The sequence below is a fragment of the Oncorhynchus masou genome, chromosome 6 (genome assembly GCF_036934945.1).
Source record: "Oncorhynchus masou masou isolate Uvic2021 chromosome 6, UVic_Omas_1.1, whole genome shotgun sequence".
NCBI lineage: Eukaryota > Metazoa > Chordata > Actinopteri > Salmoniformes > Salmonidae > Oncorhynchus > Oncorhynchus masou.
The window spans coordinates 11,030,010-11,049,068 of NC_088217.1; the positions used below are offsets into that span (position 1 = coordinate 11,030,010).

Here is a 19,059-nt window from a genome sequence, read left to right on the forward strand (position 1 = left end):
GCACAAGAGCAGTGTTTCCCTGTGTGTTTACCTTGAGATCCCTGCACCGTGACTGCAGCCAGAATGTTTTCTCTCTACTGAACAATGCTCCATAGTGGTGTTTCCCTGTGTGTTTACCTTGAGATCCCTGCACTGTGATTGCAGCCAGTCGTTGATGAAGCCCTGGGGGTCTCTGGCGAAGCTCAACATGAACTCTCTCTGGGTCTTCAGCTGGTTGATCGTCTCTATGGTCTCATGGATCTACAGGGGGAGAAGAGAGAAATGGAGGGTCAATCCTAGTTCAACATCTGAATAAACTATTGTCTAAATGATCTGATGTATCTGAAGAGGAAGAAACAGCAAGATGGATGTCCAAACCAAGATGGATGAAGTAGAGTCACTTTTCTTTGTTATGTTTATTAGACCAGACAACAATGCAAATGGATCCATACTTAAGTAACATGAACCAGATTGAACCAGTCTGTTGGCCCTGTAGTAGGACATCATGTTAGCGCCTCCCTCAGTAGAGAAGGTCTCATCTCTGTTGTGCTTAATTGACCTTTGTCACAGCAGCTTGTCGAATAACAATTGGCCCAGAACAGGACAGCGCAACTGGCCCTTAAATGTACACTGAGAGCTAACATTAATAATATGCATGTCAATCTCTCATGGCTCAAAGTGGAAGATAGATTGACTTCATCACTACTTGTATATTTGTGAGAAGTATTGACATGTTGAATGCACCAAGCTGTCGGTTTTAAACACTACTGGATACACTACTGTCTAATGGAGGTCTCTCTGACCTTAGTCTGCACTAGATACCTCAGCTCTGATCTCTCTGCAATCACAGGGAGAAGACATGCAGCCAATGCTACTGACAGGGTGCGTCTCTCAGAGACTCTTTCCTGTGGGGTCTTCTTTGTCAGTACTAACAATCTGAACTTGAAGTAGGCGTACTGCTGCTGGAGAGGAGGGAGGGCTGTCTATTTCTGGAGGAGGTAGGAGGGCTGTCTATTTCTGGAGAGGAGGTAGGAGGGCTGTCTATTTCTGGAGGGGAGGTCGGAGGGCTGTCTATTTCTGGAGAGGAGGTAGGAGGGCTGTCTTTCTGGAGAGGAGGTAGGAGGGCTGTCTATTTCTGGAGGGGAGGTCGGAGGGCTGTCTATTTCTGGAGAGGAGGTCGGAGGACTGTATTTCTGGAGGGGAGGTCGGAGGGCTGTCTCTTTCTGGAGAGGAGGTAGGAGGGCTGTCTATTTCTGGAGAGGAGGTAGGAGGGCTGTCTATTTCTGGAGAGGAGGGAGGAGGGCTGTCTATTTCTGGAGAGGAGGGAGGAGGACTGTATTTCTGGAGAGGAGGTAGGAGGGCTGTATTTCTGGAGAGGAGGTAGGAGGGCTGTCTATTTCTGGAGAGGAGGGAGGAGGACTGTATTTCTGGAGAGGAGGTAGGAGGGCTGTCTATTTCTGGAGAGGAGGTAGGAGGGCTGTCTATTTCTGGAGAGGAGGTAGGAGGGCTGTCTATTTCTGGAGAGGAGGTAGGAGGGCTGTCTATTTCTGGAGAGGAGGTAGGAGGACTGTCTATTTCTGGAGAGGAGGTAGGAGGGCTGTCTTTCTGGAGAGGAGGGAGGAGGGCTGTCTATTTCTGGAGAGGAGGGAGGAGGGCTGTCTATTTCTGGAGAGGAGGTAGGAGGGCTGTCTATTTCTGGAGAGGAGGTAGGAGGGCTGTCTATTTCTGGAGGGGAGGTCGGAGGGCTGTCTATTTCTGGAGAGGAGGTAGGAGGGCTGTCTATTTCTGGAGAGGAGGTAGGAGGGCTGTCTATTTCTGGAGAGGAGGTAGGAGGGCTGTCTATTTCTGGAGAGGAGGTAGGAGGGCTGTCTATTTCTGGAGAGGAGGTAGGAGGGCTGTCTATTTCTGGAGAGGAGGTAGGAGGGCTGTCTATTTCTGGAGAGGAGGTAGGAGGGCTGTCTATTTCTGGAGAAGAGGGAGGAGGGCTGTCTATTTCTGGAGAAGAGGGAGGAGGGCTGTCTATTTCTGGAGAAGAGGGAGGAGGGCTGTCTTTCTGGAGAGGAGGGCTATCTTTCTGGAGAAGAGGTAGGAGGACTGTCTATCTCTCTTTTTATATCTGGTTCAGTGAGTTTCTCTGTAGTCGGTCCCTGCCTGCTCCCAGTCCCTGCCTGCTCCCAGTCCCTGCCTGCTCCCAGTCCCTGCCTGCTCCCAGTCCCTGCCTGCTCCCAGTCCCTGCCTGCTCCCAGTCCCTGCCTGCTCCCAGTCCCTGCCTGCTCCCAGTCCCTGCTTGCTCCCAGTCCCTGCTTGCTCCCAGTCCCTGCTTGCTCCCAGTCCCTGCTTGCTCCCAGTCCCTGCTGACTGTAGTTAGTATCAATCAATCAACGCAATGAATTTTATTTTTTATAGCGCCTCTATTTTTCACTCTTCCAGGCTGTACAATAGGAGACAAAAGGTGTGTGGAAAACATCTGTTCGCAGCCTCAGAATAGCTCACCATAAGATGTTGTAGGCTTGATTCCATGCCTTGAAAATTAATGGACCCATGTAAAGTTCAACTATAGCATGGGCTCCATACATACCTTGTTGTCCAGGCCAGCTATCTCCTGCTGGCTGGCGGTGGATAGGAGGAAGGAGTTCATCTGGGTTTTTAGAGTGTCGTCCACCTCCACATCGATGTCATAGCAGGCCGTCTTCTTCTGGTCGTTGGGATCCACACTGAAGACACACAGAGAGGAGTTAGATCACGCAGAGTCTAATCTTACACGATGGGTTCGTTCCAGATGGTCATTTCTTGCAGTCACGCTGCACATCTCAGTAGTTCTATATCATATTAACGTGGTTCCTGAGACATTTGAACACTTCTGTAGGCATTGTGAGATCTGATCATCTGAGCATTGTCTTACAAAAAAGGCCAGGAGTTCTTCCTGACCACGCAACAACTCTTGACCCAAGTGATGACATAGTGAGGTGTTGACCCTAGAGGCCAGGAGGACATAGTGAGGTGTTGACCCTAGAGGCCAGGAGGACATAGTGAGGTGTTGACCCTAGAGGCCAGGAGGACATAGTGAAGTGTTGACCCTAGAGGCCAGGAGGACATAGTGAGGTGTTGACCCTAGAGGCCAGGAGGACATAGTGAGGTGTTGACCCTAGAGGCCAGGAGGACATAGTGAGGTGTTGACCCTAGAGGCCAGGAGGACATAGTGAGGTGTTGACCCTAGAGGCCAGGAGGACATAGTGAGGTGTTGACCCTAGAGGCCAGGTGGACATAGTGAGGTGTTGTTGCTGGATGTAAGGGTTCGTCCTACCTGATGACATGGTTAATAAAGACGATTAGGGTTCGTCCTACCTGATGACATAGTTAATAAAGACGATTAGGGTTCGTCCTACCTGATGACATGGTTAATGAAGACGATTAGGGTTCGTCCTACCTGATGACATGGTTAATAAAGACGATTAGGGTTCGTCCTACCTGATGACATGGTTAATGATGATAGGTTCTGGAGGCATCAGGAGAGCATGGAGGCGTTGTGGGATCTCAGAGAACTTCATACGCTGGGTCTCAAAGATCTAGAACAACATAGATAAAAACACAACTTTATTCATTTAACTCAAGAACTGGACATGCAAGGATTTCAATATTGTGCTTTTTACGTTTTGGCGATGGACAGTTAATGAAGATCATATGTCAGAGGTCTGTGGTGTGTTTGGGCTAAGGACAACATAACAGACCCATTTAACCATAATCATAAAGATGATGAAATGGCAAAATCCCGTTACTAACATACGGTCCATCAGGTTATATAACAAATCCTCAACATTACAGATACCAACGTGGAGAAAAGACACTGGTTCTATTTTCCCCAAGAAAGGCTTATATCTTCCAACCAGCTGTGAACAAAGAGGAGAATTGCTGCTCTCTGACCTGCTGCAGGCATTTGCCACAGTTGATGAACTCTGACCTGCTGCAGGCATTTGCCACAGTTGATGAACTCTGACCTGCTGCAGGTACTTGTCACAGTTGATAAACTCTGACCTGCTGCAGGTACTTGTCACAGTTGATGAACTCTCTCTCGTGGGGGTCCTGCAGCTTGTGGGTCTTAACATACTGCCAGAGTGCCTGGATGATGACCGGCCTGGTCTGGGTGTGGATCCCCAACATACGGGCCAGGCGAGGGTCCAGCTTGAACTGAGGGGGCTGGGGAGAGAGAAGTGAAATTAGCAGTGGCATTACACCATCAAACTGAAGACGCAAATGACAAGCATGTATTTGGGAGAGATGTTGAGAAAGGCCTAGCGGTCAAAAACGCCTGGATCACATAGGTCGTTATCAGTAAAACGTCACAATAAAGAGAAGAGCACAGAACTACAAATGTAACATTGTGTACAAGCTAACAACAGATCAGGTCAATAATGCTAGTGGACAAGCTAACAATAGATCAGGTCAGTAATGCTAGTGGACAAGCTAACAATAGATCAGGTCAATAATGCTAGTGGACAAGCTAACAACAGATCAGGTCAGTAATGCTAGTCGACAAGCTAACAACAGATCAGGTCAGTAATGCTAGTGGACAAGCTAACAACAGATCAGGTCAGTAATGCTAGTCGACAAGCTAACAACAGATCAGGTCAATAATGCTAGTCGACAAGCTAACAAAAGATCAGGTCAGTAATGCTAGTGGACAAGCTAACAACAGATCAGGTCAGTAATGCTAGTGGACAAGCTAACAACAGATCAGGTCAGTAATGCTAGTGGACAAGCTAACAACAGATCAGGTCAGTAATGCTAGTGGACAAGCTAACAACAGATCAGGTCAGTAATGCTAGTGGACAAGCTAACAACAGATCAGGTCAGTAATGCTAGTCGACAAGCTAACAACAGATCAGGTCAGTAATGCTAGTGGACAAGCTAACAACAGATCAGGTCAGTAATGCTAGTGGACAAGCTAACAATAGATCAGGTCAATAATGCTAGTGGACAAGCTAACAAAAGATCAGGTCATTAATGCTAGTGGACAAGCTAACAATAGATCAGGTCAGTAATGCTAGTGGACAAGCTAACAATAGATCAGGTCAGTAATGCTAGTGGACAAGCTAACAACAGATCAGGTCAGTAATGCTAGTGGACAAGCTAACAACAGATCAGGTCAGTAATGCTAGTGGACAAGCTAACAACAGATCAGGTCAGTAATGCTAGTAGACAAGCTAACAATAGATCAGGTCAGTAATGCTATTGGACAAGCTAACAACAGATCCGGTCAGTAATGCTAGTGGACAAGCTAACTTCCAGGGAATAAACTAGATTTCTTGCCATCTATAGTGCTGATGACTGGCGTTTACCCGGACGAGTTGTGAATAAAAATAGGCTAGTTGCCGATGTCAAGCTCTTTCCAAAAAGCCTAGCTATCTAACATGACAAACAGTTTGGCTACCCGAACGCATCTGAAATTACATGATCAACAGATGCTTTACTGATCATGAAAAGCATGCCATTACCTGCTGTATAGCTCTGATAATAGAGCTAAACAGTTACTATCTGCATATATCTGATGATAGAGCTAAACAGTTACTAGCTGTATATCAGAGCTAAACAGTTACTATCTGCATATCTCTGATGATAGAGCTAAACAGTTACTAGCTGTATATCAGAGCTAAACAATTACTAGCTGTATATCTCTGATAGAGCTAAACAGTTACTAGCTGTATAACTCAGATGATAGAGATAAATGTGAGCAATTGTTTTGCATGGAATAATTGGACATTTGTAATTCTGACTACAATTTTCAACAAGTGCTGATTTTACAACCAAATAGTTTTTAACTTCAGCAGGTTGTGATTAGCGGTGTGTTTACCTGGTAGTCCAGCATGAGCAGGACAGTGCAGCGTACGCCCACATCCCCTGGCCAGTAGTAATAATGTGTTTACCTGGTAGTCCAGCATGAGCAGGACAGTGCAGCGTACGCCCACATCCCCTGGACAGTAGTAATAATGTGTTTACCTGGTAGTCCAGCATCAGCAGGACAGTGCAGCGTACGCCCACATCCCCTGGCCAGTAGTAATAATGTGTTTACCTGGTAGTCCAGCATCAGCAGGACAGTGCAGCGTACGCCCACATCCCCTGGACAGTAGTAATAATGTGTTTACCTGGTAGTCCAGCATGAGCAGGACAGTGCAGCGTACGCCCACATCCCCTGGCCTCTTCACCTGGAACCCGTCTGTCTCCTGAGTGGTCACAGTCCTGTGCCACTATAACAATAGGAAATAAACTTTATTTGTCCTTTTAGTTTCTTTACAACAGAATATGATCAGAGTTTTACTACGGAGAAAATGGTTGAAAAGAGTGCCGGTGGAAATGAGCTAATATTGACCGCCTACTGATGAAAACAGATCTAAATCATGCATTTTTATATCCGAACATTAAACCACATCTTCTTACCTCGACCAAGTGATTGTCAGGCCCATAGAGGTCCTTGTCCAACTCGATGACCAGAGACTTGAAGAAGGAAGAGAACTTCCTCTTCTGCTTGGTGGCTTCATACTTGGACACAGCAGTCTGAGAAAGAAAAACATTTTCAGACATTTCGACCAAGTTATAAACACACACAAGACACTATCTGTCAACACAGACACACACAAACACATGGCTACTAATTAGTCTTACATCTTCAAGCAGACGCCCTTCGACACGCAGCTCCCATGATGCAACAGTGCCCTCTCCGTCTTCTGCGTCGGGCTTGGCAGGGTTGAAGGTGTTGGATATGAAGATACGAAGCTTTCGCTTTTGCTGAAACACAAGAAGCCCAGTCATGTTGAATTTCACTATCAAAATGTGTATTACCTTCAGAGCAAAACATGGGACGTGATGACCAGGGAAAAGTCCAAGCCCCATTCTATAGGCTACAACTCAGGCCCTGAGCTTTCCTGGTCTGGCCACCTTGTCGGTCAGGAAAAGATCCTGGGCCTGAATTGTAGCCTATAAAATCATCCCTGTCCATCTAATGTTATTCATTAGGATCTAAAAAGGCAATGATCCTAGATCAGCACTGTACTATACTTTACTATCTGTTTATTGTTTATGCATAGACACTTTAACTCTACCTACATGTGCATATTACCTCGACTAACCGGTGCCTCTGCACATTGAGTCTCTACCAGTACCCCCTGTATATAGCCTCCACATTGAGTCTCTACCGGTACCCCCTGTATATAGCCTCCACATTGACTCTGTACCGGTACCCCCTGTATATAACCTCCACATTGACTCTGTACCGGTACCCCCTGTATATAGCCTCCACATTGAGTCTCTACCCGTACCCCCCTGTATATAGCCTCCACATTGACTCTGTACCAGTACCCCCCTGTATATAACCTTGCTATTGTTATTTTACTGCTGCACTTTAATTATTTTTTACTTTTACTTTTAATTTTCTCTTTTTTTTTTTTACTTGACACTTATTTTTCTTAAAACTGCTTCGTCAGTTAAGGGCTACACCGGTTGTATTCGGGCACGTGACAAATACAATTTGATTTGAAAAGCTTAATGTATACAGGCCTTGGCCCAAGTGAGGACATAACTCCATATTTGTTACCTTAATGGGTCTCTTGAGTGCCTCCTGGATGTCCAGACGTTTCCTCATGATGGTCTGATCCAGCTTCCTCTCAAACGCCAGCAGGTCCATGTAGGCCTGAGACTCTGGCACCAGCTCCCGGATCCTCTGAGGTAAAATCTTATCCGCCATTTTCTTCTTCTTGGTACTGCAATTGAACAAAACAATACAGTGGGAGATTATAAGGACCGAAAAGGCCTGTACGCACTATCTACACACACAAAGATACAGTCAACTCTGAATGAGGACAAATAATCAAAGTAAACTAATAATAATTTTAATGTCCCTCATCTCCTGGTAGCAATGTAAAATATTACTGTTGAAGTAAATCCATTGAAGCCTAAAATAACAAATACCGATGGCTAGTCAGATCTTACTGTTGGTTGCGCTGTTGCTGGACCTGCTGAGGGGCAGGCCTCTTACGAGAGGGATCCATGACGCCAGGCATCCCTGGTCGGGACACGGGGCTGGAGCCGTAGCCTGGAGGCCCCATGGGCGGACCCTGGGGTGTCATACGACTGGAGGGTGGCATCCCACCTGGTCTCTGGAGGGGGGAGAGAAGAGACAGGGAGGGGTTAGAGTCTGGAGGAGGGAGAGAAGAGACGGGAGGGGTTAGAGTCTGGAGGAGGGAGAGAAGAGACAGGGAGGGAGGGGTTAGAGTTTGGAGGAGGGAGAGAAGAGACAGGGAGGGAGGGGTTAGAGTCTGGAGGAGGGAGAGAAGAGACAGGGAGGGAGGGGTTAGAGTCTGGAGGAGAGAAGAAATAGGGAGGGGTTAGAGTCTGGAGGAGGGAGAGAAGAGACGGGAGGGGTTAGAGTCTGGAGGAAGGAGAGAAGACAGGGAGGAAGGGGTTAGAGTCTGGAGGAGGGAGAGAAGAGATAGGGAGGGAGGGGTTAGAGTCTGGAGGAGGGAGAGAAGAGACAGGGAGGGAGGGGTTAGAGTCTGGAGGAGGGAGAGAAGAGACAGGGAGGGAGGGGTTAGAGTCGGGAGAGAAGAGACAGGGAGGGGGGTTAGAGTCTGGAGGAGGGAGAGAAGAGACAGGGAGGGAGGGGTTAGAGTCTGGAGGAGGGAGAGAAGAGACAGGGTGGGAGGGGTTAGAGTCTGGAGGAGGGAGAGAAGAGACAGGGTGGGAGGGGTTAGAGTCTGGAGGAGGGAGAGAAGAGACAGGGAGGGAGGGGTTAGAGTCTGGAGGAGGGAGAGAAGAGACAGGGAGGGAGGGGTTAGAGTCTGGAGGAGGGAGAGAAGAGACAGGGAGGGAGGGGTTAGAGTCTGGAGGAGGGAGAGAAGAGACAGGGAGGGAGGGGTTAGAGTCTGGAGGAGGGAGAGAAGAGACAGGGAGGGAGGGGTTAGAGTCTGGAGGAGGGAGAGAAGAGACAGGGAGGGAGGGGTTAGAGTCTGGAGGAGGGAGAGAAGAGACAGGGAGGGGTTAGAGTCTGGAGGAGAGAAGAAATAGGGAGGGGTTAGAGTCTGGAGGAGGGAGAGAAGAGACGGGAGGGGTTAGAGTCTGGAGGAGGGAGAGAAGACAGGGAGGGGTTAGAGCCTGGAGGAGGGAGAGAAGACAGGGAGGGGTTAGAGCCTGGAGGAGGGAGAGAAGAGACAGGGAGGGAGGGGTTAGAGTCTGGAGGAGAGAAGAAATAGGGAGGGGTTAGAGTTTGGAGAGGAAAAGATGGATGGTGTTTGATAGGAGAAAAGAGTAGAAAAGGATAAAAGAGATGTAGAAGAGGAGAAAAGGGAGAACTAAAGAGGTTGTGGTTGTTTGTGGGAGAGAAAAAGAAGGAAGAGGAGGAGAGAAGGTGCTACTGATGGTTAAGATTTGAGGAACAAAATGTTTTATTTTATAATGTTCTATCATCTACTGGTATATTCATCTTTGAAGGTGTTACTTCTGCCTTAGACTAAACATTCTCCTTTTGATGCAGTCTACCGAATGTGTTCAACAACAGATAGTGTTTTCAGCCGGCTACTTTAAATTCACTAGTCCTTCAAGCCCTTTCCCGCTAGAATGAACGATATGCATCTTATAGCAATCTATTGATAGGATAGTCACCTGTCAGTCACAAAGCGAGCATCAGGTCAGGTCACGTTAAGGGAGATATACAAGTTTATGGCCTGTATCACTTTGTCTAATGCAGCTGTATTGATCCTCTGGGAAGAATAAACTTGGTTTAAGCTTTCATGGTGTCTGTTGAGTTTTTACTTTTGGGGGAGCCCCCCCCCCCAAAAAGAGGAAGAGGGTATTTTCTCCGTACATCCACAGATGAGCCAGTCACACTTCATATGTAGGCTATGGGATGGTAGCTAGCTAAGTGCACAGACGCAATGCACACAACACTAAATACTTCCTCCAAGCTGGCTAACAACTGTAGCTAGTATTGATTAGCTAGTTTCCATGAAACAGCTGCCTGTGTTAGCTGCCGGGTTAGCACAATGTCCTTAGCGAGCGAGCTAAACATTTGGCTATGGGCTGGCACTGGCAGTATGGGATCATGGAGTGAATTAAATTGTTTCTTTGTCATCTTGCCAGGTAGTTATCTAGCTGTGGCCATTTGGCTAGTAACAAGGGATTTCTATAACAATAGCAACATCAGTGCAGACAGCTTGGAATCTAGACCATAAGCAATACGCACAGGATATGCATTACCAAACAACGCTACTGCCACCTTCTGGTTTGGAGTATTTTAACACGAGTGGCTGACGACCTCCAAGGTCTTTGCTGTGTGAACACAAGATAGACTGGTGACGCTGTTTGAGCTACGGTCGGTAAGCAAACGTTTGAAAATCCTACCGGTGCGTCTGAGTTTTGAGCCTAATTATTTTTCTGGCACATACGTTGAATATAATTGCGCGTGTTTCGCATGACCAGCCTTTTATTGACAACTGAACAGCAAGGGTTAACTAGTTTATAAAAGGCGTTGAACTGACGACGTTGGTCTTCTATATGCCTTTGACATTCATAATTATGCAATGTGATTTATATGTCCATCGGGACAAGTGAACCAGACGATTTCTTTGGTTTCCTTTCTCAGGATGTCGGGGCCAGACAGTGACGCTAAAGTGAGTGACTCATCAGTCAGTGGCTGCATTTAGAGACTCATTCTGGTCCAAATATGATAATTAGGACATTCACAAAATTCAGGCATTAAAACAGAATTCAACAATATTCAAAAAAGGTATTGAATCAACTAAATGTATTGAACTTAGTAGGGAATCAACTAAATGTACTGGACATTTATAAAAATTTGTCCAAGTTTATCATAAAGACATGAACAGAATGCATCAGTGATGTGTATTTCCTGCCACTTTCTGAAGAGGCAACAAGAATGCCCCTTTGTGTGTGCGGCGCATGTCTACCACTTTATGTAGCCGTTAGCGGTGATGCTAATGCAAACTGAAGGCTTTCCCCAAAAACATTCGCAAATAATTGTTAAATACAAAGTAGCCTACAATTACCTGCCAGAACGATAAGATTATTTTTAGCAATCCAGTGTGTATTTGTTTTGCAAACTCTATGATTACGTGTGCTACAAAACCACTGCTAAACAACAGCCTCTTGCTAGGTGTCCACTGGAATTAATGGGGTAACTTTTGGGGTAGCCTAGTGGTTAGAGCGTTGGGCCAGTAACCAAAAGGTTGCTGGATTGAATCCCTGAGCAGACAAGGTAAAAATCTGTCGCTCTGCCCCTGAACAAGACAGTTAACCCACTGTTCCCTGGTAGGCCATCATTGTAAATAATAATTTGTTCTTATCTGACTTGCCTACTCAAATAAAGGTTAAATAATGTATTTTTATATACACCAACAAAATAAATCAACATCTCAGATTTTTCAGACCTCAAAAGCGGTGGTCTCCTTGTGTGGTTTAAGCATTGCTGTGGACTTACATCACAATTGTTGTTTTTCTAATTTACTTTTTTTTTTTGATTTTGAGAGCAAAAACATGAAACCTGGAAAAACAAAACCTTTAAATGTATTTTTTAAGATAATGTGTCGGTTTTAATAAAATACATAATTAGTGGCAGTTGATATCTTGCAGTACAATTGTAAATGCAACTTTACAATCTCAAGAGAAGACAAGTTCATTGTAAAAAAAAAAAGGTTTCTAAAAATACACTGAATTCATACATTTTCAGTTATTTAAATTGTAAAGTATTGTCTTTCTTCACAATAACACAACAAATTATTCCAATCTGGGAGGTAAACTAAATAAAGTATTCAATAATTTCACTGTGTATTTAAGATGGAATCAAGGCATTGGAATGTTCCAGATGCCACCAAAATAGAGCTTCTTCGGCCGGGGAGCGCCTGGCTGGCTACTTATTCTATTTGGCTGGCTACTCTACTCACTTGAGGAAAACACTGCAGATAAGTTCTGTTCCGTACCATACCAGTCAGGGTCAAGGATGTGGCTTGGTGAGGATGGTAGTGGAAGGAATCGTACATACAAGGTGATTCTCTGGATAGAGGCAGTTTCAATGGCATGAAAACTCTATTCAATTCCTCATCATTATTTATGAATAACTAAAATACTCATGAAAAGGATATGCATTCAAGAAACATTGGTGAGCAGCAACAAGTGGAAAAAATTCCATGTGTTGAAATTCAGGTAGAAATGCTCTGATATTTAATGTAGATCAGAACTAAATTGAACAATCATTCAAGGACAATATAACAAACAACACTAGCAAACAAAATACAGATTGAATTACAACAACCTTATATTGAATCAGGCCACCTTATTTTACATTCACAATAAAAAAATATATAATAGTCATCTTAAAATTACGTAAAGTTTGCAAAGCCTTAAATAAGAAACAAAATGTATATTTTCACTAACCAATAAAATATATTTCAGGTATAAGGCTATAGGTGAAATAACCTGGAAATGCTACAGCAAAAAATCCTAATAAAAAACGATAGCAAAAAAAAAATCATCCACAACACACAACCAAATCACTCACCAATCCATGTGCTAGGAACTCAAACAGGCGACTTCGTGTTTCTGAATGCATGAGTACTTATATAGAGAAGGTAGCTCGTAGGCAGAGGAGAGGATAGATGAGACGCCCTCAGAACAGACCGTTACGGCTTCAGCTAGAGGCACACCTCTCTTTCCCTCTCCTCTCTGCAGCCTTGGAGGGAGGGCTGTCTGATCTGTTCTGCTCACATCAACTCTGATGCACACAGTCTCTCTCCTTTCCCTCTCCTCTCTACAGATTGGAGGGGGGCTGTGCTGTGTGCCTTGCTCATCAACGATGAAGCCCTCTGCCCTAGTGATGGCCAGTATATATAATAAAAAAATCCATAGTGATAAATTGACCCATTTTTCCAATAACGACAAATCCCCAATAAATTAACAAATTATTTTTGAGTGTGCTGGCTGGGTGATATGGACAAAAAGTTATATCGTGATAAATGTAACCCATTTTGCTCGACAACAACAAATACAACAATAATAAAAATGTTTAATGTACAGTTAGTTAGTTACTTTCCATTATCAACAAGGCTCTAGTTTTTTTTTTTTTTTTTTCCAGTGCCAAGTAAAACAACTGAGATGATATAGTCTATGATTAAAGTAAGCTAGCTCATTCAACATATCCAGGAAATGCATAATTGATATATTGATGTGCAACCTGTCAAAACAGGATCCAGAATGAGGCTAACATTTATTTATTTTTATTTTCAGAGAACTTGCCGACCTCTTTGTTATATTATTCACCAAATGAGGAAGAGAGAACTCAAAACTAGATTGCGAACTCTAAATATGATATTGCTGCTCAATAGATTAATCAAATTAGCCTACACATGGCTATCAGTAAAATGTTGGCCAATGTCCGACAAAAAAAAACATTCCAGCGCAAGGCATAGGCTACTTGATGAAGGCCTACTCACTGCAAATGGAGAGCTCCGCTGGCACATCAAAACCACACTAACTACAGCCTACTCCGGTTGGAAAGTGGCTCCATTAATACTATTACGACATGAGAAATATATACCAGTGGAGGCTTCGAGGAGGAGGAGGAGGAAGGAGAGGAAGGGGAGGACCGTTCAGTAAATTTCATTAAAAAATGTAAAAAATTATAAAACATAAAAGTGATCCTTTTAAGAAAAAAACTATACTAAATATAGTCACGTCACCAAATAATTTATTATACTACACTCCCCCCCCCCCCCCCCCCCAGTGAAGGTCTACAGTCACCTCAGCACTCTATAGGGTAGCGCCATGGCATAGCAGGAGGAAAGCTATTTTGCCAATAATTGGGAAAAAGATCAGAATTGGTCTGCCTGTGTAAATGTAGCCTTATAGGATCAGGTAGTTTCTCCCCGTTTCAGTCGGTTTAGAATCTAATTACCATGACCCTGCACCCTGACGAAACTAAAATCGACCCTCTTGTTCTTTTGGAGAATGTACAATCACTGGAGAAGAAACGAGACAAGCTCTGTTCGAGACTATACTATCTAATGGGACCTGAAGAACTGTAATATCCTGTTTGTCAGAGTCGTGGCTGAACAAAGACATGGATAATATACTGGTTTCTCTATGCGTCGCCAGGACAGAGCAGCAGCGTCTGGTAAGCTCAAGGGGGAGGAGTGTTAACAACCACTGGTACGTAATCTCTAATATTAAGGAAGTCTCTAGGTTGTGCTCTGAGTTAGAATACCTAATGATGATGATAATGAAAACAGAGAAAACTCTGAAAGATATTAAATCCAAATGTACTGCTCACGTGTCACACAATGTGACCAAAACAAAGATCTACACACATGCAAGAGGCATCTCTCACTTGATACAAAATTTAGATTTAATATATTTCAGCTTTTTATAGAACCACTTGCAACTGGACACGGGCATTTATAAGCTACCCGTTTGTATAAACCAATGTTACCCTGTAACAGAAGCATAGTTGATGAAAGGTATGTGGACACCTGCTCATCGAACATCTCATTCCAAAATCATGGGCCTTAATATGGAGTCGGTCCCCCCCTTGCTTCTAAAACAGCCTCCACTCTTCTGGGAAGGCTTTCCACTAGATAATGGAACATCTTGTGGAAATGCCACAAGACCATTAGTGAGGTAGGGCACTGATGTTGGGCGATTAGGCTCGCAGTCGCCGTTTCAATTCATCTCAAAGTTGTTCGATGGAGTTGAGGTTAGGGCTCTGTGCAGGCCAGTCAAGTTCTTCCACACCGATCTCGACAAACCATTTACAGTAGGGCAAAAAAGTATTGTCAGCCACCAATTGTGCAAGTTAATCCCACTTAAAAAGATGAGGCCTGTAATTTTCATCATAGGTACACTTCAACTATGACAGACAAAATGAGAAAAAAAATCCAGAAAATCACATTGTAGTATTTTTAATGAATTTATTTGCAAATTATGGTGGAAAATAAGTATTTGGTCAATAAACTTTTGTTATCTCAATACTTTGTTATATACCCTTTGTTGGCAATGACAGAGGTCAAACGTTTTCTGTAAGTCTTCACAAGGTTTTCACATACTGTTGCTGGTATTTTGGCCAATTCCTCCATGCAGATCTCCTCTAGAGCAGTGATGTTTTGGGGCTGTTGCTGGGCAAAACGGACTTTCAACTCCTTCCAAAGATTTTCTATGGGGTTGAGATCTGGAGACTGGCTAGGCCACTTCAGGACCTTGAAATACTTCTTACGAAGCCACTCCTTCGTTGCCCAGGTGGTGTTTGGGATCATTGTCATGCAGAAAGACCCAGCCATGTTTCATCTTCAATGCCCATGCTGATGGAAGGTGGTTTTCATTCAAAAACTCACGATACATGGCCCCATTCATTCTTTCCTTTACACGGATCAGTCGTCCTGGTCCCTTTGCAGAAAAACAGCCCCAAAGCATGATGTTTCCACCCCCATGCTTCACAGTAGGTATGGTGTTCTTTGGATGCAACTTAGCATTCTTTGTCCTCCAAATACGACGAGTTGAGTTTTTACCAAAAAGTTATATTTTGGTTTCATCTGACATTCTCCCAATCTTCTTCTGGATCATCCACATGCTCTCTAGCAAACTTCAGACGGGCCTGGACATGTACTGGCTTAAGCAGAGGGACACGTCTGGCACTGCAGGATTTGAGTCCCTGGCGGCGTAGTGTGTTACTGATGGTAGGCTTTGTTACGTTGGTCCCAGCTCTCTGCAGGTCATTCACTAGGTCCCCCCGTGTGGTTATGGGATTTCTGCTCACCGTTCTTGTGATCATTTTGACCCCACGGGGTGAGATCATGCGTGGAGCCCCAGATCGAGGGAGATTATCAGTGGTCTTCTATGTCTTCCATTTCCTAATAATTGCTCCCACAGTTGATTTCTTCAAACAAAGCTGCTTACCTATTGCAGATTCAGTCTTCCCAGCCTGGTGCAGGTCTACAATTTTGTTTCTGGTGTCCTTTGACAGCTCTTTGGTCTTGGCCATAGTGGAGTTTGGAATGTGACTGTTTGAGGTTGTGGACAGGTGTGTTTGATACTGATAACAAGTTCAAACAGGTGCCATTAATACAGGTAACGAGTGGAGGACAGAGGAGCCTCTTAAAGAAGAAGTTACAGGTCTGGGAGAGCCAGAAATCTTGCTTGTTTGTAGGTGACCAAATACTTATTTTCCACCATAATTTGCAAATAAATGCATAAAAAATCCTACAATGTGATTTTCTGGATTTTTTTTCTCATTTTATCTGTCATAGTTGAAGTGTACCTATGGTGAAAATTACAGGCCTCTCATATTTTTAAGTGGGAGAACTTGCACAATTGGTGGCTGACTAAATACTTATTTGCCCCACTGTATGCATGTACCTTGCTTTGTGCACAGGGGCATTGTCATGCTTTTCAAACGGTTGGATACAGACAGAAGGGTGTGTTCCTAACAATTCAACTGTTCAACCTTGTTAGCTAGCAGATAGATCCAAGTTGCCTAAACTTGAAATATAAAGATTAGCTGGCTAGTCATGAGAATGTAGGCTTGAGAGATTATTGATGAGATCTGTGTTCATGTTCTATAGCCTAATGCCTGCAACAAGAAGTTAGTCATTATTAGTGAATGAGCATTGTGCATGGTTCTACTTAAACTTGTAACAGAAAAGGACATTTTCATAGACAGACTAGAAAGCCAGATCAGTGATTATTGCAAAGAGCAGGTAAAACTATTTTTTATAAAATAATTAAATTATTAGTGGGTCTTATGGTTGTGGAAGGCTTATATTTAGCCTAGGTATAACTTCACAAACCCTGAATTAATAGATTATTGTTGACTGTTTGAAAAGCTGTGTATTTTACTTTTAAACTGTACAACAATGCATATTTAGAGAAAACATGTTCCCCAATGCTGGAAGGAGGGCCTGAGTAAAAAAGTTTGGTAACCCCTGATGACTACAGTAGAGACAAAGATTTAAACTAAACCCAGATAGACCACAGCCTGCCGTTTCCAATGGGAACAAATGAGTCATAGCGGGCAGAACTAGCAAGGAGGTGGGCAGAGCCATGCACGAGCTAGTGAGATCCTATTGGCACAATCTAGCATACATCTACATAGTTCTGTTAGGGAACACCTCCTATGTGAAGTGTGCGTGTGCTATATATAACTCAATAAGCCTTTGCACTCCTAAACAACGCAATTTTTTAAAACTTTTGCAAAGGGTAAAGTCTACTAAACATAGTCCACTCTGTTCATAACATATTTTAGTTTTGGGAATAGAACACTGTATTGTGATCAAATGTTTCATAGATGGGAAATTTTGCAGAATGTCGGCCAAAATCCATCTCGTTCTATCTTCTCCGAATGCTGAACAGTGGCCTTCCTCTCACTACCATATTTGGTAGTGAGTGGAAACTCCAAGTGGATGCTTCACATTTATACATCTCATCTGTGGTAGTGATGCACACACCACCTTTCATTCAATCATCTGCAGATGTTGCCAGAATATACAGACCCTACAGTTACGCTTGTTTACACTGAGCTGCACTGGGTTCAGAACGCAATCAGAGGTACATTACGACACAGTGGTGAGCGGCTAAAGATATGGGTTCAAAAACTTCCCTCAATGCTCAACTGGCTAAAGTTGGCTAGCTTGCTAGTAACTTCCAGGCATGATTGAAAGAACACCTCACTGATCATTTTACTTGCCCTACAAGAGCTGGTTAGGCTGTTTTCATGTCATCTAGTTAGTAACTGTGTTGCTGGCAACCACTTAAATTGTTCTTCTGCTGACGTTTACTGACACCATTAAATTCAACAGGTTTTCAAATTCAAATAAAAAATTGCATTTTATTTGTCAAATGCGCTGAATACAACAGGTAGACCTTACCGTGAAATGCTTACTTACAAGCCCTTAATCAAAAACGCAGTTAAGAAAAATAAGTTATGAAAATATTTAGTAAATGAATGAACATTGAAAAAAAGTAATACCATACAATAATGACATGTATAAATACGCAAAATTGTTATTGGGGTACTGGTACTGAGTCAATGTGCTGGGGTACAGGTTAGACGAGGTAATATGTACATGTTGGTAGGGTTATTCATCAGTTATTCTGCGCTCTGGCACACTCAGACAAGAGTGCCCTGAAATCAGAGTAGACAGCCAGAATGAATTTACTAAACACGTTCCTAATGTAACCATGACTGCGTCCTGACCCCAGTGCAACTTTGTGTAAACGGAAGTAACGGTAAGTTCTGTATCTTCTGGCAACGGCGTATTTAAAACCAGACAAATCAAATCAAAATTTGACTAAGTTAGCTACCCAGATAACTTTTAGTTAACACACGCCAAACTACTAGTAAATGGGACAGTTAGTTAGACAGTTAACGAGCTAATGTATTAGTTTTAACCGTCACTTGGGGACAGACTTAGCTCATAGCTACAGTAGCTAACTAACTAGTTGTGCATCAACATAACATTGTGAATAGCCACAAAACAATAAATCAAGGACGACAATCAGTAATCAGGGGCCTTTACGAGTAACGTCACGGTATCCCGTCGTTAACTACATATCATTAGTACAAGTATAGGTTAACTACCGCTTTGAAACGGCTTTGTTCTAGCTAACGTTTAGCCGTTGAATCGTGGCTCACCGGGTATCCAGGCCCAGGCATCGGAGATCGGTAAAGGTGGTTCTGTGCGCCCGATGAGGGTCCCATCCTTCCACCAGGAGTTCCAGGTCCCATGCCTGGTCCTCCACCTTGCACCTGGGGTCCAGGTCCCATTCCCCCGCCACCACCTCCTCCCGTTGGAGCCGATTGAAAACTACCTCTGGCCGCCATCTCCTCTGGATGTCTCCGCCACCGGATAGTGGAACGGAACTATCGCGACTCGCGAGAGTAGTCAAGTTGATGTAGCGGAGCGTTTCTTTTTTTACAACAGCGACCTCTGCTGTTTAATTTCCATACAACCAGCCTTTATTGAGGTGAAACATGTTATAGTCTCAGCACCCTATGAAAGCAGTTTCAAAATAAAAACAACCAAATAAATGCAT

The 19,059-nt window shown here is 43.9% G+C and overlaps 1 protein-coding gene across 1 annotated transcript in view; it reads right to left on the reverse strand.

The window, feature by feature from the left end:
• The window catches only part of LOC135541350 (SWI/SNF-related matrix-associated actin-dependent regulator of chromatin subfamily D member 1-like), a 30,104-nt gene extending 11,204 nt beyond the window's left edge, over positions 1-18,900 (reverse strand). Inside the window, exons 1-10 of the mRNA XM_064967525.1 lie at positions 18,659-18,900; positions 7,960-8,126; positions 7,565-7,730; positions 6,637-6,759; positions 6,412-6,528; positions 6,120-6,221; positions 4,012-4,173; positions 3,448-3,545; positions 2,558-2,693; positions 118-240 (exon numbers count right to left, since the gene is read on the reverse strand). Coding sequence (XP_064823597.1) covers positions 118-240; positions 2,558-2,693; positions 3,448-3,545; positions 4,012-4,173; positions 6,120-6,221; positions 6,412-6,528; positions 6,637-6,759; positions 7,565-7,730; positions 7,960-8,126; positions 18,659-18,847 — 1,383 coding nt within the window. The 5' untranslated portion in view covers positions 18,848-18,900. The remainder of the gene's footprint in view (positions 1-117; positions 241-2,557; positions 2,694-3,447; positions 3,546-4,011; positions 4,174-6,119; positions 6,222-6,411; positions 6,529-6,636; positions 6,760-7,564; positions 7,731-7,959; positions 8,127-18,658) is intronic.
• Positions 18,901-19,059: the final 159 nt, after the last annotated feature.